This window comes from Somniosus microcephalus, chromosome 14, assembly GCF_052327205.1.
Source record: "Somniosus microcephalus isolate GS21.2 chromosome 14, FLI_Smic_1.0, whole genome shotgun sequence".
NCBI classification, from domain to species: domain Eukaryota; kingdom Metazoa; phylum Chordata; class Chondrichthyes; order Squaliformes; family Somniosidae; genus Somniosus; species Somniosus microcephalus.
The window spans coordinates 49,183,153-49,206,652 of NC_141000.1; the positions used below are offsets into that span (position 1 = coordinate 49,183,153).

Here is a 23,500-nt window from a genome sequence, read left to right on the forward strand (position 1 = left end):
CGATATCTATGTCTACATCGTCCTTCTCCATAGTGAACACAGATGCAAAAAATTCATTTAAAACCCCACCTACATCTTCTGGCTCCACACACACATTGCCACTTTGGTCCCTAATGGGCCCTACTCTTTCCCTAGTTATCCTCTTGCCCTTAATATACTTATAAAACACCTTAGGATTTTCCTTTATTTTGCTCGCCAGTGTTATTTCATGGCCCCTCCTCGCTCTCCTAATTTCTTTTTTAAGTATCCCCCTGCACTTTTTATACTCCTCTAGGGCTTCCTCTGTCTTTAGTCCCTTGTATCTGCCCAAAGCCCCCCTTTTTTTCCTAATCCATTCTCGTATATCCCTTGACATCCAAGGTTCCCTGGGCTTGTTGGGCCCACCCTTGACCTTTACGGGAACATGTTGCCATTGTACTCTCTCAATTTCCTTTCTGAAAGACTCCCATTGCTCCGATGTGGATTTTCCGACAAGTAGCTGATCCCAGTCCACTTTGGCCAGATCCTGCCTTATAGTAAAATCGTCCGTCCCCCAATTTAGAACCTTTATTTCCGGTCCATCTCTGTCCTTTTCCATGACTACCTTAAATCTCACCGAATTATGGTCACTGTCACCAAAGTGCTCACCTACTAACACTTCTACCACTTGCCCGGCCACATTCCCTAGAATTAGGTCCAGTCCTGCCCCCTCTCTTGTAGGACTTTCTACATGCTGGCTCAAAAAGCTCTCCTGGATGCACTTTAAGAATTCTGCACCCTCTAAGCCTTTCACACTCTGACTATCCCAGTTAATATTGGGGAAGTTGAAATCCCCCACTATTATTACCCTATTATTTGCACATTTCTCTGAGATTTGCCTACATATCTGTTCCTCTATCTCCCCCTGACTGTTTGGGGGCCTATAGTACACTCCCAGCAAAGTGCTTGCCCCCTTTTTGGTTTTAAGTTCTACCCATATGGCCTCATTAGAGGAACCTGTTAATATATCATCCCTCCTTACAGCAGCAATTGACTCCTTAATTAATATTGCGACACCCCCTCCTCTTTTTACCCCCCCCCCCCCCCCCCCCCCCCCCGTCTCGCCTGAAGATTCTATACCCCGGAATATTGAGCTGCCAGTCTTGCCCCTCCCTCAACTATGTCTCCGTGATAGCAACAATATCATACTCCCATGTGTTCATCAACACCTTCAGTTCATCCACCTTATTCGCAAGACTCCTTGCATTAAAATAAATGCCATCCAGCCTTGCCCTACTCCCTTGTGCCGTTACATATTTGCTCTGCCTTCCAAGCTGACTTGTTTTTTCCTCTATATTTGGCTGTACATCACCCCCTATTATAGCTCCACTCTGTATCCCATCCCCCTGCTAAGTTAGTTTAAACCCCCCCCCCCCCCCCCCAAACAGTGCTAGCAAACCTCCCCGCAAGGATATTTGTCCCGTTCTGGTTCATGTGCAACCCGTCTGACTTGTACAAGTCCCACCTTCCCCAGAAGCAGACCCAGTGATCCAGGAAACTAAAGCCCTCCCTCCTGCACCAACTCTTTAGCCACGCATTCATCTGCTCTATCCCCCTATTCCTATACTCACTAGCACGTGGCACCGGGAGTAATCCAGAGATTACAACCTTTGAGGTCCTGCTCTTTAATCTTCCACCTAGCTCCCTAAATTCTTGCTGCAGGACCTCATCCCTCTTCCTACCCATGTCATTGGTCCCAATGTGAACCACGACCTCTGACTGTTCACCCTCCCCCTTCAGAATGCCCTGCAGCCGTTCAGTGACATCCTTGACCCTGGCACCAGGGAGGCAACAAACCATCTTGGAGTCACGTCTACGGCCACAGAAACGCCTGTCTGTTCCCCTTACGATAGAATCCCCCACCACTATTGCTCTCCCACTCTTTTTCCTCCCTTTGATGACCCTATATAAAACCTTCAGTCCTCAATTAGGGCTTTGGGCTCCACACTATAGGAAGAATATTATACATTTAGAGCAAGTACAGTGCAGATGAACTAGGCTCCTGTCTGCTATGAGGAAATACAAATATGAACAAAGACTTGAAAAATTTGATTTTTTTTGTTCAAATAATGAAAATTATAGGACGATAATGATTGAAGTGTTTAAAATTATGAAGTGATGGGACAGTGTAGATAGAAATAGCACGTGCACATCCACAGTATTTTGGTTTTGTAGATAAAAGTAGACATTTTCCAGTAGTTGAGGGGTCAAGAACAAGGGCCTGCGATACGAGATTAAACAAGAGATCTGAAATCGAAGGCAGGAGAAACAGAGTTGAGGCTGTGGAATTGGCTTCTTAGGTTAGTGGTTGAGGCAGAAATAATAACATTCAAGATTAGATTGGATTGGTGGATGAAGGAAAAGGGGTTAAAAGGAAATGAGAACAGAGTGGGTGAATGTGATTGGAATAATTTGCTTATGTTGGGGTAGACACCAACATGGACTGCTTGGGCCAAATGGCCCGTTTGCATGTTTAACTTCTATGTATTTTTTTTTTTAAAGTAGCATAGAACTGAATGTAAGAGAATACCACAGATATTTATGGTCTGGGTAAGATTAGATTTTTTGGGGGGTGGGTGGGGGGGGGGGGGCGTGGGGGAGGGAGGTTGCAGGGAGAAGAAAGGAACCTAACATATTAGCCTCCCCAGCTCAGTTTCCTCCTGTTTCTGAAAGTTGACAGATGACTTGCTACCAAACTTCTAGTGCTGTTTTGAGCCATCCATAATGTGGTGTGTGACAACTCACTCTTCAGCTTTTAATATCTTTCAGTGCCTTCCCACTATACAAATGAGATTGAGAATTCAACAGCAAATGTGTCTAGCTTCCCCACTGTTGTTTCTACTGTGCATGGTCCTCCAATGTACTGTGCTACCACTTTCCCTTTGCTAACCCTCCAGTGAACGGCATCCACTTAAACATTTTATGCTGACTTCAATAAATGCCACCTAGATGATTACACACACTCTTTTTTGTGACACTGCCAAATCTGAATTAGTTCCCAACCCCAGTTGCCTTCAAACGATGGTGGTGGGCTTTCTCCTTAAACCGCTGCAATCCTTGTGCTGATGGTGTTAGTGAGTTACAGGATTTTGACCCAGTGATGAAGGAACGACTGAATATGCCCAACTCAGGATAGTGTGTGACTTGGAGGTGATTGTGTTCGCATGATCTTGCTGCTCAGTGGTAGAGGTCATGAGGCTAGAAGTTGCTATCGAAATAACCTTGGTGAGTTGCGACAGTACATTCTGCACATCGTGCAAACTGCAGCCATAGTGGCAGTGGTGGATTTTGAGTTCAGTGGCAGACACACCAATCCAGTGGACTGCTTTGCTCTGGATGTTGTTGAATTCTTATGTTAGAGCTGCACCCATCCAGGCAAATGATGAGTGTTCCGTCAAACTCCTGACTTCAACCTTGCAAATGGGGAAGTGGTCTTCAGCTGTGAGAGGTGAGCCACTCATCACACAATACCTAGCCTTGTTCCAGCTGTTCTAGCACAATGTTGATATAGTGGTTCAGTTAAACTTCTGCCCAGTGTTGACCCTCCCGAGGATGTTGATGACGTGGTACCCAACAATAGTGGTTATTATTTAAAGCCAGGAGGAGCTGGTTTGGCCTTTTCTTGAATGTTAAATGCTACTCATCAGCTCAAACCAGGATGTTATCCAGGTTCTACTATTGGCTGACATAGGCTTCATCATCAGGTGTTGCAAAAGGAGGTCAGCACTGTAGAATGATCATACAGCCCCGCTCGACCCCGTGACAGTGGGAATATCATTGATGAACTGCTGAAAATTGTTGGCCAAGGACTCTGACCTGAGGAACTCTGACGGTGATAACTTGAAGCTGCGATATTGGCTCTGATTACCAAAGCCATGTTCCTTTGTGTTGGATGTCTTGGTGCTATACTTTGTAGAATGCTACCTTGATGTCGGACATTACTTGCACCCCTCCTCTTGCATCCAGGTGTAGATCAAAGCTGTGACCAGGTTGGAGCTGTGCGGTTCTGGCAGAACCTAAAATGAGCAATTTACTGGTGTGTAGGTGGTGTTTGGTACTACCAGTTTCTTCCATCACTTTGTTGATGACTGGTAGGAAGATGACAGAGTAATTTTAGAGTTGTCCGCATTAGATTTATCCTTTTTTTGTGAGTAGGACATACCGTGGCAATTTTCCACATTGGTGCCTACCAATGTCATTGTGACGCTGGAATAGCTTTCCTAGGAGGAACGCCTCGTTCTCATGCACAAGTCTTTTGAGCCCCAACTGTAGAGTTAAAGTCTTCACTGTGGTTGGTGCACTAAGCTACTGCTTAATGCCGCATAGAGTGAACCAAATTGGCTGGACACTGGCTTCCATGATTGGAACCTTGTGAGGTGGTCAGATAGGGTCATCCACTTATGCATGCATACACACTTATTCAAGTTAATGTCCAATAATGCACCAAATGACCACTGTCTCTTAATTTGTAAGAACAAAATATGAACGTTTTTCTGCTGGTAAAAAGATTTTAAAAAAATATTAACAATTCTTCAAGGAAAGCTCTCAAAAATCATTTGTTCTTTTTTGGGAGTTTCTTGCTTCCAAAATGGGAAATAATTAATTTGTTTCATTTTATTTCTTTTAAGTTTTTGTGCTTATCAATGTGAGGCATGTAAATGCCGGCAATAGAAGTCTTGGCAATAGAAGTCTTCCCATTTCAGGTGCTCGGTGCCAGCTCACGCACTCCCTGGGCAGCTGTAGCACTCCAGCCCAGCCTCAGAAGAGCACCCCATATTGTGCCAGCGTGATGTTTTTCCCCTTTTCTCACACCAGCCATCTGCAGCTCTTTGAGTGAGATTGGGATAGAAACATAAAAAAACATAGAAGATAGGAGCAGGAGTAGGCCATTTGGCCCCTTGAGCCTGCTCTGCCATTCAATGTGATCATGGCTGATCATCCAAATTCAGTACCCTGTCCCTGCTTTCTCCCCTTGATCCCTTTAGCTTTAAGAAATATGTCCAACTCCTTCTTGAATATATTTAATGAATTGGCCTCTACTGCCTTCTGTGGTAGAGAATTCCACAGGTTCACCACTCTCTGGGTGAAGAAATTCCTCCTCATTTCTGTCCTAAATGGCTTACCCCTTATCCTTAGATAGTTATGTTCTGCAGGCCCATGCCTACTAGAACTTGGTTGAGACTGTTCTAACCTCATTTCACATGGGGCCCTTACAGCCAACATAGAGAAGAGACTTGCATCTCATCAGTTTGAACTAGATGTGTGCCTATGTCCCAGAGATGAAAGACTAGTTTCTGACTCAATTCTTCTTTTATTTCCTTTAATGCAGTGGCATGCTCACCTAGCTCGTAGCCATAAGTACCTTGTATCTGAGGTGTCCAAGGGAAGTGCTGAGCAGAGGCCAGGCACTGTTCCCCTATCTGTGTCCATTGTGAAGCTGCATGGGAAGTTTATTGCGTTAAAGGCACTATATAATTGCAAGTTGTTGAAAATCCAAGCTCTTGTATTTGCTAGTAGTAGTTTACATTGCAATTTTATTGCGTGCTTGTAATAGGCCCACTTTCCTGGTTTGACAGCGATGCATGGCATTCAAAAGGTTATTTTATTCACTTATTTTCATCTGTCCCTCTTCACTTAAAATGTTAAAAATTTTGCACTTTTTATGGTGGCAAGTGCTGGTCCACTGAAACTGGACACTTTTTCACAATGGGGCATCCAGTGTATCGAGTACTCCCAGTTTAGGTGGACAATGAAAGATCCTTCGACACTGTCCAGGCAATGTATCTTAAACCCACCTGAGCAGCAACATCCGACTGGACCCCAGGACACTTTTTTGTTTCCCGTGCCAACCATCTGTGTGGCGGCTCTAAGTGAGACTGAATCAGTGCTGAATTACTGGCACGCCTACAAGGAACTAATTAATGTCACAACTATCTGTGGCTAGTTCAAATTCAAGCACCAGAGGTGAAAGGACAGTATTAATCAGCTCTATAACAGTCTTTGATTGATGTACTTTGACCACCATCTTGACGTACTGTAGGAAACTCTGACCAACTTTTCTTTCTGTATTACATTGCATTGGTTGATTTGTGAATTTCAAAAAAAATAAACCTAAAGCTTCTGAAATTTTTAACCTTAACATCCAGTCTACTTCCTATGATTTGATTTTTAAAACTGGCACTTTCAATAAATCAGAAAGTTAAGGAAATGCTCTTACATAGGGTTGTTTTTAAAATGTTAATCTGTGGCATAGTGAGTATGCCAATACTTCATTACCAAAAAGAATTGCCAGCACACACACTCGAGGCAAAAATGTATGCGTATATTTGGTAGCCATGCTTGTGCAGATGGTTGAGGTTATGCTGGCAAACGTTAAATCTAAGCAACTTTTTTCCTATCTGTATTTAAATCTTTTTACTGACTGAAATATATTCTGGATCAGAAAACTTATTGATTACATTTTCTCTGATAATATTTGAAACTGCAATGTGCAAATTATCATTGTCATGTCTAAAATTGGCTTTACTTGCATTGCAGAAGCTGGTCCTGTCATGGCGTATAGCCCAAGACCTCATCAACGAGATGAAGATTTTGAAGGTGCCCCTTGGAATTGCAACAGCTGCACCTTCCTCAACCACCCAGCGCTGAACCGCTGTGAACAGTGTGAAATGCCGAGATGCACCTGAACTGAAGTGGGCTTGCACTTGCCAGCGAGCAGGATCCTGAAACTTTGGGGATGAAAGGGGACTGAAAATTTGTAAACCATCTGTCAGGCCATAGTGAAGATGAAAAGGCAAATGCCGCATATTGAAACAGTCAGCTAAATTCACAATACAATCATGGCTGTCTCCATCACTGCGAAACTTTAAACAGCATCTAGTCACAGTGATGTTTCTATGTGATGCATTCAGTAAACATTCAAATGGCGTGAAGATGGTCCTCAGTGAAGCTGACCGTCGTTGCCACTTCGAGGTGTGTGGATCACAAGTCGGGATGCTGTTTCATTGCCCTTCCGTTGTAAGGTATCTATCCACAGGATGAATTTGGTTGCCTAAATGAAAGTCTGTCTGCATAAAATGGTGTCAATCGTGAAGGATTCTTGTTGCTTTCAGTTGGAGTGGATTGTCCCTTGTGCTGCATCTCTGTTAACTGTTGGCATATTGACTCAGTCTTCGCAAAAGGGACTGCCGTGACACTACAGTAGGGTAAAAAGACTTGAGTTACTTGTAATTGCTGCTTTCTTCAGGGTAATTGCAATCTTTACACAAATTAATTATATATTACATTTGAGACTGTCACAATGGACAGGTGATGAGGTATTGCCTTATGTGTGTTCTAAAAATACAATCATAATCAACAATCCCTTTTGCTTGTACTGTGTCCTTTTGAACTACATCACTGGCACTGGTGAATGAGTCTTTGCAGATCAGAACAGTGCTGCATGCTCTTATTAGGGAAATGATTTTAGGCTGTGGGCCCTTTCCTTGATTTTAAAAATCATGTGTGCTTTTTTTTTAAACAAAGCTTCCTTTAGGCCTTGCTCTGTAACTGTACAGCAAACCTATGCCAAAGGCAAGTATTCCACAACCTGCTCAAGACTCCAACCCACCCATTCTTGCGAGGATTTGTTCCGCTACTTAAGCAATTCCTGAGCTTCCACTCTGTAAAGAAATCATCTTGTTTACAGCACAGAAGATATGTTTTGTATCCCTTCTCCCCCATATAGGTGCATTTAGTAATCAATGGCTCTTATTAAAGAGTGAGTTTGCACATCACTAAGAAACCAGCCTGTACTAAAACTTGCTAAACGCAGCCTGAAAATAAATGGTCGCACACTGCAAATGTAAAAGTAAACTGTTGGAACTTTTTTTCATTCGCAAAAGAATGAAATTTGCTGGACCCGCAAATCAAAGTTCATTATGAACTTGCTGGTACTTTTATGCATACAATGTTATACTGTATTATTAAAGGTGATGTTTAGTTCAAATGCTTCAGGTTGCTATAACTATAATAAAGTACTTGTTCTTTGTGAAAATCACATTTGTTGGGTCTGGACAGCTGAATGAGGATAAAGTTTGTGAGTGAATAGGATGTTTGTGTTCCGACACAATGAAGCACCTATCTTTGTATGGTTCTGCTCTCTACAGTTTAAATAATTGTGTAATGTATGATCTCGTCTGAAGTTTTAGCTGGAGGCAAAATTGTGCAAAGGCAATGGGGCAATGCATGTATGGTACATATATGAACATTCTGGTGGCCGCAATATTTTACAAATAAAGTCAAAGTGAAGAAAAACAACTTAATGTGGTTTTACTTTTGGAAGTAGTGAAAGCATTAACCATGTATTTTTTTAGCAGGGTCAAGTGTTTTTCAGTCTGCCTGAAACAACTAGTGAACAGTACAACATTGTACACACTTTATTCAGTTATAATATAAGCTTGATGGGGTTGAAGACTTCAAAGAGCAAGTCTCATCATTGGTACCAATTTTTTTTTTTAAACTAAAAAAATTATGATTAACATTCTTCGATACTGGTGTACTTCCAAGAAGTGATCTTTTCAAAGTACAACATAGTTAATGGTGTGGAAAAAGTCAATTGCATCAATAGGAAAAGTAGACACAGGCGCCGGCTAGTAAAGGACACATTTAGGACTGATATCAGAAAATACTTCACACAAAGGGCATGATCACGCTATTGGGAGTATTCTACAGGCCTCCAAATAGTGAGGAGGGAGGTAGAGGAGCAAATCTGCAGGGAAATCGCAGAGATATGCAAGAGCTATAGAGTGCTGATATTGGGGGACTTTAATTACCCAAATATCGATTTGAGATAATGCTCGGGTAAAGGGAAAGGAGACGGAGGAATTTCTGAAATGTGTTCAGGAGAATTTCCTTGATCAGTATGTTCTTGGCCCAACTAGGAAGGAGGCATTGCTGGATCTGGTGCTGGGGAATGAGGTGGACCAGGTCGACCAAGTGTCTGTGGGAGAACACTTGGGTACGAGTGATCATCGTATCATAAGATCTAGATTAGCAATGGAGAGAAGCAAGGAACAATCTAGAGTGGAACTTCTAAACTGAAATAGGGCTAACTTCAATGGGATGCAAAAGGATCTAGCCAGGGTAAAATGGGACCAAAGACTGACAGGAAAAACTGTAATGGATTAATGGGTGATCTTTAAGGAGGAGATGGTCCAAGTACAGGTTAGGTACATTCCAACAAGAAGGAAGGGAACCAAAGCAAGGGCTCTTTGGATGACGATGAAGATAGAGAAGATGATGAAATACAACAAGAGGGTGTATGATGCATGTCAGGTGAATTCTTCAAGGGAGAACCAGACCAAATACAATAAGTTGAGAGGGGAAGTGAAGATGAAAATAAGATTGGCAAAGAGAGAATAGGAGAGTAGAACGGCGGTTAACGTAAAAGGGAACCCAAAAATCTTCTACCGGCATGTAAATTGTAAGTGGGTAGTAAGAGGTGGGGTAGGGTCTATTAGGGACAAAGGAGGTGATATATGCTTAGAAGGGCAGGTCAAGGCTAGAATACTGAGTACTTTGTATCAATGTTTACTAAGGAGCTGGATGCTGACAAAATATCGGTAGAAGTGGAAAAAGTAGAAGCAATGGAAGGGGTGAAAATTGATGGACAGGATGTACTAGAAAGGCTTAGAGTGGATAAGTCGCCTGGTCCAGATGGCTTGCATCCCAGGTTGCTAAGGGAATTGGGGGAGAAGATAGCAGAAGGGCTTGCCATCATTTTCCAATCTTCCCTAAATGCGGGGGAGGATTGAAAAGTGGCAAATGTGACACCATTGTTCAAGAAAGGGTGTAAAGACAATCCTAGTAACTGCAGGCCGGTCAGTTTAACATCAGTGGTGGGTAAAGTTTTAGAAACTATAATCAAGGAAAAAATTAATGGGCATTTGGAGAGGTTTAAGCTAATTAAGGAGAGCCAACACAGATTTGTAAAAGGCAGAACATGTTTGACTAATTGAATTTTTTGATGAAGTAACAGAGAGGATTGATGAAGGGAATGCAATGGATGTTGTCTACATGGATTTTCGGCAGGTGTTTGACAAAGCACCACATAGAAGGCTGGTTAACAAAATTGAGGCTCATGGAATAGGTGGGTCAGTGGCAGCTTGGATAAGGAATTGGCTTAAGGACAGAAAACAGCGAGTTGTGGTAAATGTCTGTTTCTCAGACTGGAGGATGGTTGACAGTGGTGTTCTCCAAAGGTCAGTGCTGGGGCCACTGCCTTTTTTGATGTAAATGACCTGGATATTGGAATACAGAGTAGAATTTCTAAATTTGCTGATAACGCCAAACTTGGGGGTGTGGCAAACAGTGAGGATGATAACAATCGACTGCAACAGGACATGGAAAGGCTAGCAGACAAGTGGCAGATGGAATTTAATACAGAGAAGTGAGAGGTGATGCATTTTGGCAGAAGGAACAGGGAGAGGCAACACACTTCATGGCACAGTTTTAAAGAGTGTGCAGGGACAGAGGGACCTGGGAGTTAATGTGCATAGGTCCCTGAAGGTGGCAGGATATATTGAGAGTGTGGTTAACAAAGAATATGGAATCTTGGGCTTTATAAATAGTGGTATTGAATACAAAAGTAGAGAAGTTCTACTGAACCTTTATAAAGCGCTGTTTAGGCCACAACTGGAGTATTGTGTCCAGTTCTGGTCACCACACTTTAGGATGGATGTGAAGGCCCTTGAGAGGGTGCAGAGGAGATTTACCAGAATGGTTCTGGGGATGGACGTCCTTGCGGGGAGGTTTGCTAGTACTGTTGGGGGTGTTTAAACTAACTTGGCGGGGATGGGATACAGAGTGGAGCTATAGTAGGGGGTGATGCGCATCCAAATATAGAGGAAAAGACAAGTCAGCCTGGAAAGCAGAGTAAATATGTAACGGCACAAGGGTGTATGGCAAGGCTGGATGGCATTTATTTTAATGCAAGGAGTCTTGCGAGAAAGGCAGATGAATTGAAGGTGTTGATGAACACATGGGAGTATGATATTGTTGCTATCACAGAGACATGGTTGAGGGAGGGGCAGGACTGGCAGCTCAATATTCCAGGGTATAGAATCTTCAGGTGAGACAGAGGGGGGGGGTGTAAAAGAGGAGGGGGTGTTGCAATATTAATCAAGGAGTCAATTACTGCTGTAAGGAGGGATGATATCTTAGCAGGTTCCTCTAATGAGGCCATATGGGTAGAACTTTAAAACAAAAAGGCGGCAAGCACTTTGCTGGGAGTGTACTATAGGCCCCCAAACAGTCAGGGGGAGAGAGGAACAGTTATGTAGGCAAATCTCAAGTGTAGAAATAATAGGGTAACAATAGTAGGGGATTTCAACTTCCCCAATATTAACTGGGATAGTCAGAGTGTGAAAGGCTTAGAGGGTGCGGAATTCTTAAAGTGCATCCAGGAGAGCTTTTTGAGCCAGCATGTAGAAAGTCCTACAAGAGAGGGGGTGGTACTGGACCTAATTCTAGGGAATGTAGCCGGGCAAGTGTCAGTAGGAGAGCATTTTGGTGACAGTGACCATAATTTGGTGAGATTTAAGATAGTCATGGAAATGAACAAAGATGGACCGGAAATAAAGGTTCTAAATTGGGGGAAGGCCGATTTTAATCTGATAAGGCAGGATCTGGCCAAAGTGGACTGGGATCAGATACTTGTAGGAAAATCCACATCAGAGCTGTGGGAGTCTTTCAGAAAGGAAATAGAGAGTACAACGCCAACATGTTCCCGTAAAGGTCAAGGGTGGGACCAACAAGCCCACGGAACCCTCGATGTCAAGGGATATCCAAGAATGGATTAGGAAGAAAATGGAGGCTTTTGGCAGATACAAAAGACTAAAAACAGTGGAAGCTCTAGAGGAGTATAGAAAGTGCAGGGGGCTACTTAAAAAAGAAATTAGGAGAGTGAAGAGGGGGCATGAAAAAACACTGGCGGGCAAAATAAAGGAAAATCCCAAGGTGTTTTATAAGTATATTAAGGGCAAGAGGATAACCAGAGAAAGAGTAAGGCCCATTAGGGACCAAAGTGGCAATCTTTGTGTAGAGCCGGAAGATGTAGGTGAGGTTTTAAATGAATGTTTTGCATCTGTGTTCACTATGGAGAAGGACGATGTAGGCATAGAAATCAGGCAGGGGGCTTGTGATATACTTGAACAAATTAATATTGAGAGGGAGGAGGTACTAGTGGTTTTAGCAGGCTTAAAAGTGGATAAATCCCCAGGCTCAGATGAGATGTATCCCAGGCTTCTGTGTGAGGCAAAGGAGGAGATTGCAGGGGCTCTGACACAAATTTTCAGAACCTCTCTGGCCACAGGGGAGTTGCCAGAGGACTGGAGGACAGCTAATGTAGTACCATTATTCAAAAAGGGTGGTAGGGATAAACCAGGGAATTACAGGCCAGTGAGTTGAACATCAGTTGTCGGGAAATTATTGGAAAAAATTCTGAGGGACAGAATTAGTCTCCATTTGGAGAGGCAAGGATTAATAAAGGATAGTCAGCATAGCTTTGTCGGGGAGATCATGTCTAACCAATTTGAATTTTTCGAGGGGGTGACTAGGTGTGTGGATGAGATTAGTGCAGTTGATGTAGTCTACATGGACTTTGGTTAGGCTTTTGACAAAGTCCCACATGGGAGACTGGTCAAGAAGGTAAGAGCCCATGGGATCCAGGGCAATTTGGCACATTGGATCCAAAATTGGCTTAGTGGCAGGAGGCAGAGGGTGATGCTCGAAGGTTATTTTTGTGACTGGAAGCCTGTGTCCAGTGGTGTACCACAGGGATCGGTGCTAGGTCCTTTGCTGTTTGTAGTGTACATTAATGATTTAGATATGAATGTAGTAAGTATGATCAGTAAGTTTGCAGATGACATGAAAATTGGTGGAGTGGTAAATAGTGAGGAGGGAAGCCTCAGGCTACAGGATGATATAAATGGGTTGGTTAGATGGGCAGAACAGTGGCAAATGGAATTTAACCCTGAAAATTCCATATTCAATTAGAGGGTGAGAAGGTTGGATCTCAAACAAGCGTGCTAAGCTTGAATAAAGGAGACTATGAAGGTATGAGAGCGGAATTGAGTAGAGTGGATTGGGAAAATAGATTAAAGGGTAAGACAATACATGATCAGTGGTGTACATTTAAGGAGTTATTTTACAACTTCCAAAAAATATATATTCTACTGAGAAGAAAAGGGTGTAAAAGAAAAGACAGCCATCCGTGGCTAAGTAAAGAAATTAAGGATAGTATTCGACTAAAAACAAGGGCATAAAGGTAGCCAAATCTAGTGGGAGGATAGAGGATTGGGAAAACTTTAAAAGACAGCAAAAAATAACAAAAAGATTGATTAAGAAAGGGAAGATAGATTATGAAAGTAAATTAGCAAAAAATATAAAAACAGATAGTAAGAGTTTTTATAGTTATATAAAAAGAAAAAGGGTGGCTAAAGTAAATGCTGGTCCCTTAGAGGATGAGACTGGGAACTTAATGGTGGGAAATATGGAGATGGCAAAAACACAATGAATATTTTACATCAGTCTTTACAGTAGAGGACACTAAGAATATCCCAACACTGGACAAACGGGGCTAAAGGGGGGGGAGGAGCTAAACATGATCAAAATCACTAAGGAAGTGGTACTCGGTAAAATAATGGGACTCAAGGCGGATAAATCACCTGGACCTGATGGCTTACATCCTAGGGTCTTGAGGGAAGTGGCAGTAGGGATTGTGGATGCATTGGTAATAATTTTCCAAAACTCCCTGGACTCGGCAAAGGTCCCGGCAGACTGGAAAACTGCTAATGTAACACCCTTATTTAAAAAGGACAGTAGACAGAAGGCTGGAAACTATAGACCGGTTAGCCTAACATCTGTGGTAGGTAAAATTTTGGAGTCCATTATTAAGGAGACGGTAACAGGACATTTGGATAATCATAATTTAATAGGACAAAGTCAGCATAGTTTTATGAAGGGGAAGTCATGTTTTACAAATTTGCTGGAGTTCTTTGAGGAAGTAACATATAGGGTGGATAAAGGGGAACCAGTGGACGTAGTGTATTTAGACTTCCAAAAGGCATTTGACAAGGTGCCACACAAAAGATTATTGCTTAAGATAAAAAATCACGGGATTGGGGGTAATATTCTGGCATGGATAGAGGATTGGCTATCTAACAGAAGGCAGAGAGTTGGGATAAATGGTTCATTCTCAGACTGGCAATCAGTAACTAGTGGTGTTCCGCAGGGGTCAGTGCTGGGTCCCCAACTCTTTACAATCTATATTAACGATTTGGAGGAGGGGACCGAGTGTAACATATCAAAGTTTGCAGATGATATTAAGATGGGAGGGAAAGTAGTGAGTGTGAATTTCTACCTAAAATTCTCACAAATATGCCCTGAATTCAGAAATTTGAATGACGACCAAAAACTCCCATACCTACTAGGGGAACAGAGAAACTGTGTAACCTTAGCGGCACACTATGTTACAGCTTGCCATAAACAGAGGGACAACCAGTAAACCTAAGAAAAGAGTATATACAAATTATACGAATGTATATTTATACACTCAGGGATATATCTGTTTATACACTGTATGAATAGATCTGCGTTTATGTGTTCAACCATAAATGTTTTTCGATGCTTTGGCAACATAAGATGTACCTTATCATGCCAATAAAGCGATTTGAATTGAATTGAATTGAATTGAGTGAGGAGGACATAAAAAACCTGCAAGGGGACATAGACAGGCTAAGTAAGTGGGCAGAGATTTGGCAGATGGAATACAATACTGGAAAGTGTGAGGTTATGCACTTTGGCAGGAAAAATCGTAGAGCAAGTTATTATCTTAATGGCAAGAAACTGGAAAGTACTGAAGTACAAAGGGATCTGGGGGTCCTGGTGCACGAAACTCAAAAGGTTAGTATGCAGGTGCAGCAAGTGATTAAGAAGGCCAATGGAATGTTGGCTTTCATTGCTAGGGGGATAGAATATAAAAATAGGGAGGTATTGCTTCAGTTGTACAAGGTGTTGGTGAGACCGCACCTGGAATACTGTGTACAGTTTTGGTGTCCATACTTAAGAAAGGACATACTTGCTCTCGAGTCAGTACAAAGAAGGTTCACTCAGTTAATCCCGGGGATGAGGGGATGGACATATGAGGAGAGGTTGAGTAGATTGGGACTCTACTCATTGGAGTTCAGAAGAATGAGAGGCGATCTTATTGAAACATATAAGATTGTGAAGGGGTTGGATAGGGTGGATGCGGGGAGGATGTTCCCGATGATGGGTGAAACTAGAACTAGGGGGCATAGTCTTAGAATAAGGGGCTGCTCTTTCAAAACAGATGAGGAGGAACTACTTCACTCAGAGGGTGGTAGGTCCATGGAATATGCTGCCCCAAAAAGCTGTAGAAGCTACATCATTACATAAATTTAAAACAGAAATAGACAGTTTCCTAGAAGTAAAGGGAATTAAGGGTTATGGGGAGCGGGCAGGAATTTGGACATGAGTCTAGGTTCGGATCGGTCATGGCCCTGTGGGTAGCGGAGCGGGCCCAGGGGCCGTGTAGCCTGATCCTGCTCCTATTTTGTGTGTCTAATTCTGTTAGATTCAGGAGATGGTTCTGTGATAGTGGATCGGCAGTTAGGATCAGATCAGCCATGATCTTATTGAATGGCGGAGCAGGCTCGAGGGGCTGATTGGCCTACTCCTGCTCCTATTTCTTATGTTCTTATGTTCTTATAAGTGCGAGGTGATGCATTTTGGGAGGACTAACAAGGCAAGGGAATACACCATGAATGGTAGGACCATAGGAAGGACAGAGGATCAGAGGGACCTTGGTGTGCATGTACATAGATCCCTGAAGGCAGGACAGGCAGATAAGGTGGTTAAAAAGGCATATGGGATACGTGCCTTCATTAGCCAAGGCATAGAATATAAGAGCAGGGAGGTTATGATGGAGCTGTACAAAACCCTAGTTAGGCCACAGCTGGAATACTGTGTGCAGTTCTGGCCACCACACTGTAGGAAGGATGTAATTGCTTTGGAGAGAGTGCAGAGGAGATTCACCAGGAAGTTACTTGGGCTGGAGCGCTTCAACTATGAAGAGAGACTGGACAGGCTGGGGTTGTTTTCCTTAGAACAGAGAAGGCTGATGGGGGACCTGATTGAGGTGTACAAAATTATGAGGGGCATAGATAGGGTAGATAGAAAGGAACTTTTTCCCTTAGTAGAGGGGTCAATAATCAGGGGGCATAGTTTCAAGATAAGGGGCAGGAGGTTTAGAGGGGATTTGAGGAAAAACTTTTTCACCCAGAGGGTGGTTGGAATCTGGAACTCACTGCCTGAAAGGGTGGTAGAGGCAGGAACATTCAAGAAGCATTTAGATGAGCACTTGAAATGCCATAGCATACAAGGCTACAGACCAAGTGCTGGAAAATGGGTTTAGAATAGACAGGGCTTGATGGCCGGCGCGGACACGATGGGCCGAGGAACCTTTTTCTGTGCTGTATGACTATGGGGGATCTTAGCTACAAGGACAGGTTGGAGAAGCTGGATTTGTTTTCATTAGAGCAAAGGAGGTTGAGGGGTGATTTGATGTAGGTGTACAAGATTATGACGGGTTTGGATAGGCGAGACGGGGAAAGGCTGTTCCTAGTAGTTGATGGTACAAGAACTAGGGACACAGATTTAAAGTTTTGGGCAAGAGATCCAGGGGTGAAGTGAGGGAAAACTTTTTTATGCAGCGAGTGATGAGGACCTGGAACTCGCTGCCAACAGAAGTGGTGGAAGCGGACACACTCAATGTTTTTAAGGGGAGACTGGATAGGCACTTGAGGGAAATAAACTTGCAGGGCTACGGGGAAAGAGCGGGGAAATGGGACTGACTGGATTGCTCTACAGAGAGCCGTCACAGACTCGATGGGCTGAATGGCCACCTTCTGTGCCGTTATGACTGACTCTATAAACTGATCAATACGTGGAATGGTCTTCCAGATAGAAGTACCTCACCAAAACTCCTTTAACTAGTACCATTGTTTATCCTTCAGTAATATTCTAATCGATTCCCAAGATTTACCCCGAATCACTTTGCACTAAATACTGTTCCTTTATATATAACATACATATACATAATTGAATTTGACGAATGTAGAATTTGGCGAATGCGTTTTGGAAGTATAATACATCATAGGGTTTTCTGCAGTCCGCTGGGGATGTAACTTCCTCAAAGAAGTCAAGGAGGGTAGTCAGGCAGGAGCATCCTGTTCTGAGCCCATCTTTACTTGATTATTGTACAGTTAATCCTCAAGTTTATTCTGATCAATTCCATTATGTTATAAGGAATCAAAGTAAGACTAATGGATTGTAGTTGCCTGTGTCTGTATTGGCATATTTTTAAAACATAGGCTTCACACTGGCCTGTTTCCAATCTACCGGCATTGTCTCAGTGTCTTGCAAATCTGCTCCCTATTCTGTCCGCAATCTAGAATAAATGCCACCTATCCCAGAGGATTTATTGGTTTTGAGACCTTTTAGTGTGCCTATGATTTTCACATCACGTTAATATTTCTTAGATTATCTGAAATATCAGAGGTCATGGTCTATATCGGTACCAATGACATAGTAGAAAGAGGGACGAGGCCCTGCAAGCAGAATATAGGGAGCTAGGAAATAAATTAAAAAGCAGGACCTCAAAGGTAGTAATCTCAGGATTACTCCCAGTGCCACGTACTAGCAAGAACAGAAATTGGAGAATAGACCAGATGAATGCGTGGCTGGAGAAATGGTGTAGGAGGCATTGGGACCAATACTGGGGAAGGTGGGACCTGTACAAGCTGGATGAGTTACACCTCGGCAGAAACAGGACCAACATCCTCACAGGGGGGTTTGCTGGTGCTGTTGGGAAGAATTTAAACTAGTTTGTCAGGGGGCTGGGAACCTAAGTGTGGGCCCAGAACAGAGAGAAACAAAGCTGGAAGTGCAAGTTAGAAAAGTAGTCAGCAAAATTAGTAGGGAGCAGAAACAAAGGCCAACAGTAAAGAGGGTCAAAGTGCAGAAAAATATTAAACAGGCAAAGTTGAAGGCACTTTTGTCTAAATGTACTTAGCATTCGCAACAAGGTGGATGAATTAATGGCATTAATAGAAGTAAATGGGTATGATGTAATTGCCATTATAGAGACATGGTTGCAGGGTAACCAAAGCTGGGAACTGAATGTTTCAGGGTACCCAACATTTAGGAAGGACAGACAAAAAGGAAAAGGAGGTGGCGTAGTGCTGTTATTAAGGGATGAGATCGGTACGGTAGAGATAAAACATCTTGGCTCGGCAGATCGTGATTTAGAACTGGAATCAGTTTGGGTGGAGCTAAGAATCAGCAAAGGGCGGAAAACATTGGTGGGAGTTGTGTATAGGCCACCAAACAGTAGTGGTAATGTAGGGCACAGTATCAATCAAGAGATTAGAAGTGCATGTAACAAGGGCAATACGGTAATCATGGGGAACTTGAATCTACATATTGACTGGGCAAATCAAATTACCACTAATGGTGTGGAGGACGAATTCTTGGAATGCATGCGAGATGGTTTCCTGGATCAGTATGTGGAGGAACCAACCAGGGAACAGGCTATTCTGGATCTGGTACTGTGTAATGAGAAAGGGCTAATCAATAACCTTGTGGTAAAGGGGCCTTTAGGGACAAATGACCACAATATGATTGAAATTTACATTTGAGAGTGATGTAGTCCAATCTGGAACTAAGGTCTTCAATCTAAACAGAGGAAACTACAAGGGTATGAGGGACAAGTTGGCCATGGCAGACTACACTAAAAGGTATGCAGGTGGACATAAAATGGCTAACATTCAAAGAAATAATGCATAATTTGCAACAAACATATATTCCTCTAGGGCATAAAAACCCAAAAGGAAAAGTGATCCAACCATGGCTAACAAAAGAAATTAAAGCTAGTATTAAGTCAAAGGAGGAAGCTTATAAAGTTGCCAGAAAAAGCGGTCAGTCTGAGGAATGGGATCTTTTTAGAAATCAGCAAAGGGGAACCAAGAAATTGATAAAGAAAGGGAAAATGGAATATGAGCACAAACTAGCAAAAAATATAAAAATGGATTGTAAAAGCTTCTATAGGTATGTGAAAAGGAAAAGACTGGCGAATGTAAATGTAGGTCCTTTATAGTCAGAAACGGGAGAATTTATAATGGGGAATGAGGAAATGGCTGAGAAATTAAATAAATACTTTGTTTCTGTCTTCACGGAGGAAGACACTAAAAACCTCCCAGAAATACGAGAAAACCAAAGGTGTAACGAGAATAAGGAACTTAAAGAAATTATTATTAGTAAAAAAAACAGTGCTAGCAGAATAAAAGGCGATAAATCCCAAGGACCGGATGACATACATCCCAGGGTTTTGAAAGAGGTGGCCATTGGAATAGTGGACGCATTGGTTGTCATCTTCCAAAATTCTATAGATTCTGGAACGGTTCCTGCAGATTGGAGGATAGCAAATGTAACCCCGTTATTTAAGAAAGGAGGGAGAGAGAAAATGGGGAACTACAGACCTGTTAGCCTCACATCAATAGTTGGGCAAATGCTGGAATCTATTATAAAGGATGCAATAACTGGGCACTTAGAAACTAATAGTAAGATTGGGCAGAGTCAACATGGATTTATGAAAGGGAAATCCTGTTTGACAAACCTATTGGCGTTCTTTGAGGATGTAACTAGTGGAGTAGACAAAGGGGAACCGGTAGATGTGGTGTATCTGGATTTTCTGAAGGCCTTCGATAAGGTCCCATACAAGAGGTTGGTGAACAAAGTTAGGGCACATGGAATTGGGGGTAATATACTAGCATGGATTGAGAATTGGTTAACAGACAGAAAACAAAGAGTAGGGATAAACGGGTCTTTTTCAGGATGGCAGGCTGTGACTAGTGGGGTACTGCAAGGATCGGTGCTTGGGCCCCAGCTATTCACAATCTATATCAATGATTTGGATGAGGGGACTGTAATGATCAGTAACATGTCATTCTAGAATGGTACACTAGGTGGAGCTGTATGTTTAGGAGTGGGCTACCCACAAGGCAGTAGTCAAGATGGATGCCTGTACACTAGTTCACATGGCTGAATAAATGACTAGCTCAAGCTAGCTGTTCATAATGAAAACGTCTATTTATTTATGAACATAACATGGTACCAGGATTGGTAATATCTGCTGAATATTGTGAAACACGACATGGAGAATTTGAAGCCACTGGAGGGTTTGAAACTCACGGGGAATGTCGACTGCAATTGGCGGACTTTCAAACAACAATTCGAACTCTACATTGCAGCCATCGGGTTTGGTATGATGCCAGACGCAAGGAAAATAGCATTACTGCTCACGGTTGCAGGCCCGCAGGTGATAGAGGTATTTAATACATTTGTATTTGATCAAGAGGAGGACAGAGAAAAAATGGGCGATGTGCTAAAGAAGTTTGATACACATTGTTCTCCCAAAAGAACGAGACCTATGAAAGGTACGTGTTCCATTCACGGACACAGCAGCAAAATGAGACTTTTGATAGCTTTGTGACCGATCTGAAACTGAAAGCACAGACATGTAATTTCTCTGAACTGAAATCATCCATGATTTGTGACCAGATTGTGTTTGGTATTCATGATAAAAAAGTCAGGGAACGTTTGTTGAGAGAAACCGAATTAACATTGGAGGATGCTGTGAAAATATGCCATGCCAGTGAGCTAGCTCAACAGCACGCAAAGACTTTCAGTGAAATTAATAATAATGCGACTGTAATGAGTGACTGTGCTGCTGTCGGTGCTGTGTCCTACAAAGGGAAGAAACATGGGCAGAACAGAAATGCAAAGCGATCGGAGGATGGAATTTTTAATTGTAAACGCTGTGGTTACCAGCACCAGTCAAGACAATGCCCAGCATTTGGCAAAACGTGCACAAAATGTAATGGAAAGAATCACTTTGCCAAACAATGCTTTTCAAAAGTAAAAACAAAGAAAGGGCAACAAGTCAATGTGATTGAGGACACTGATTTAAGTGAGACATTTTTTGTAGGAATGGTGTCATGTGACAATATCGAAAAGGATACAAAAAATGTGCAGCCCTCAGGAATGGACAATGCTGAACATAAAGTTAATGCAGTAAAAGAGGACAAATGGATAATGCCACTGCAGGTAAATGGAGCATTAGTTACATTGAAACTAGACACTGGGGCAAAAGCAAATTTAATCAGTATGAGTGACATTAAAAATATGAAAGAAAAGCCCAAAATACAGAAAAAGTCATTACTACTGAAGGACTATAATGGACAGAAAGTAGATAGCTTAGGTGTATGCAGACTTAAAGTGACAGTCAAAGACAAAGTGCATCATCTCATGTTTTCTGTTGTGGCTGAAGGACTTGATTCACTACTAGGTGACAAAGCTTGTGAGGACTTAGAACTGGTCAAGAGAGTCTACCATATAAACTGTGCCATAAGCAGACCAGATGACTCGGCGGATTCTGCAGTGAGTAATTTCCAGGATGTGTTCAAAGGATTTGGAGTCCTACCATTCACTTACAAGATCCAGCTAAAGGAGGATGCTCAGCCAGTGGTACATGCTCCACGGAGAGTTCCAGCACCCCTGCGTGACCGGCTCAAGAAAGAACTGGACAGAATGACCACACTAGGAGTCATCAGGAAAGTCGAAGAGCCAACAGACTGGGTTAACTCCATGGTATGTGTAAAGAAAAAGAACAATGATCTAAGAGTATGCATGGATCCAAAGGACTTAAATGCAAACATAAAACGTGAACACTACCAGATTTCCAAGCGAGAAGAAATCACCAGTGAAATGTCAGGTGCCAGATACTTCACAAAGCTCGATGCCTCACAAGGATTTTGGCAACTAAAACTGGATGAAGAGAGCACCAAATACTGTACCTTCAACACACCATTTGGTAGGTATTGTTTCCTCAGAATGCCTTTCAGGATAATATCTGCATCTGAAATCTTTCATAGAGCGATGGAACACATAATTGAAGGTCTGGAAGGAGTTCGGGTCTATGTTGATGACATCATCATCTGGGGCTCTACACTGAAAGAACACAATGAGAGACTGACTAAAGTGCTACAGAGCATACGCCGGAATGGGCTGAAGCTCAACAAAGCCAAGTGTCAGTTTGGCGTCCAGGAATTCACTTTCCTAGGAGATAATCTATCTGGTAAAGGAATAGAGCCAGATATGGAAAAAGTAAACGCCATACTCAACATGCCCCAACCCATTGACAAAAAAGGAGTACTACGTATCATGGGGATGATCAACTTCATTGGAAAGTTCATTCCTAACTTGTCAGCCAAGGCACCCTGTCTGCGAGACCTGCTACATAAAACAAATGAGTTCGCATGGACAGAAAGACATGAACAAGAGTGGATGAACCTCCAAACAGTGCTGACAACCACACCTGTACTCACCTTCTTTGACCCAACAAAGAGAATCAAAGTGTCAACGGATGCATCAAAAGATGGCCTAGGCGCGGTCTTGCTACAAGCAGAGGGTGAAGATTGGAAGCCTGTTGCCTATGCCTCCAGGTCTATGACTGATTCTGAGTGTCGATACGCCCAGATTGAAAAGGAATGTCTAGGCTTGGTAGTTGGACTAGAAAAGTTCCATGGCTAAATATATGGACTTCCCACCTTCACAGTTGAGACAGACCACTGCCCACTGGTTGCCATCATAAAAAAAAACCTGAATGAGATGTCTCCAAGAATTCAACGACTCATGATGAAGCTGCAAAGATATGACTTTGAACTGATCTACACACCAGGCAAACACATATTGTTAGCAGATGCACTATCCCGAGCACCCACAATGAGTCATGTGAGCTCTACTGAGGAAGACGTGGATGTTCATGTGAGTATGGTCACTGCTGCGCTGCCCATGTCAGACACAAAATCAAAGCAAATAGCAGAAGAAACAGTAAAAGATACAGTGTTACAAACAGTAATAGCGAACATTCATCATGGTTGGCCAAAAGTTTGGCCAAAAGGTTCCTGTCCAAAGTACTATCACATCAGGTCAGAGTTAAGTGTCGCAAGTGGACCATTACTAAAACAGAACAGAATAGTCATTCCACAGGCTCTACGTCAAGACATGCTCCAAAGGATTCATGAGGGACACCTCGGAATTGAAAAATGCAAAAGGAGAGCAAGAGACACTGTTTATTGGCCTATAAGGACATTGAGAACATGATAGGCATATGTGAGACATGTCAGAAACACCAAAACAAACAAGCAAAGGAACCAATGATAGTAGCTGACATACCAACAGCACCATGGAAAAAGGTTGGTATGGACCTTTTTCATTTGAATGGTAAAGACTATCTATTAGTGATTGTCTACTATTCTAACTATCCTGAGATGGCGCTGCTCTCAAGCACATCAGCAAGCAG

At 42.6% G+C, this 23,500-nt stretch overlaps 1 protein-coding gene across 8 annotated transcripts in view; it reads left to right on the top strand.

Annotated features, from left to right (window-relative positions):
• Nucleotides 1–8,316, top strand: part of tab3 (TGF-beta activated kinase 1 (MAP3K7) binding protein 3) — a 149,956-nt gene extending 141,640 nt beyond the window's left edge. For 7 of the 8 annotated variants that reach the window (XM_086006542.1, XM_086006541.1, XM_086006540.1 and 4 more), the window contains one exon: nucleotides 6,556–8,316. In XM_086006542.1, the coding sequence (XP_085862668.1) occupies nucleotides 6,556–6,704 (149 nt within the window). In that variant the 3' untranslated portion in view covers nucleotides 6,705–8,316. The remainder of the gene's footprint in view (nucleotides 1–6,555) is intronic. The other variant, XM_086006546.1, reaches the window with a different exon arrangement.
• Nucleotides 8,317–23,500: the final 15,184 nt, after the last annotated feature.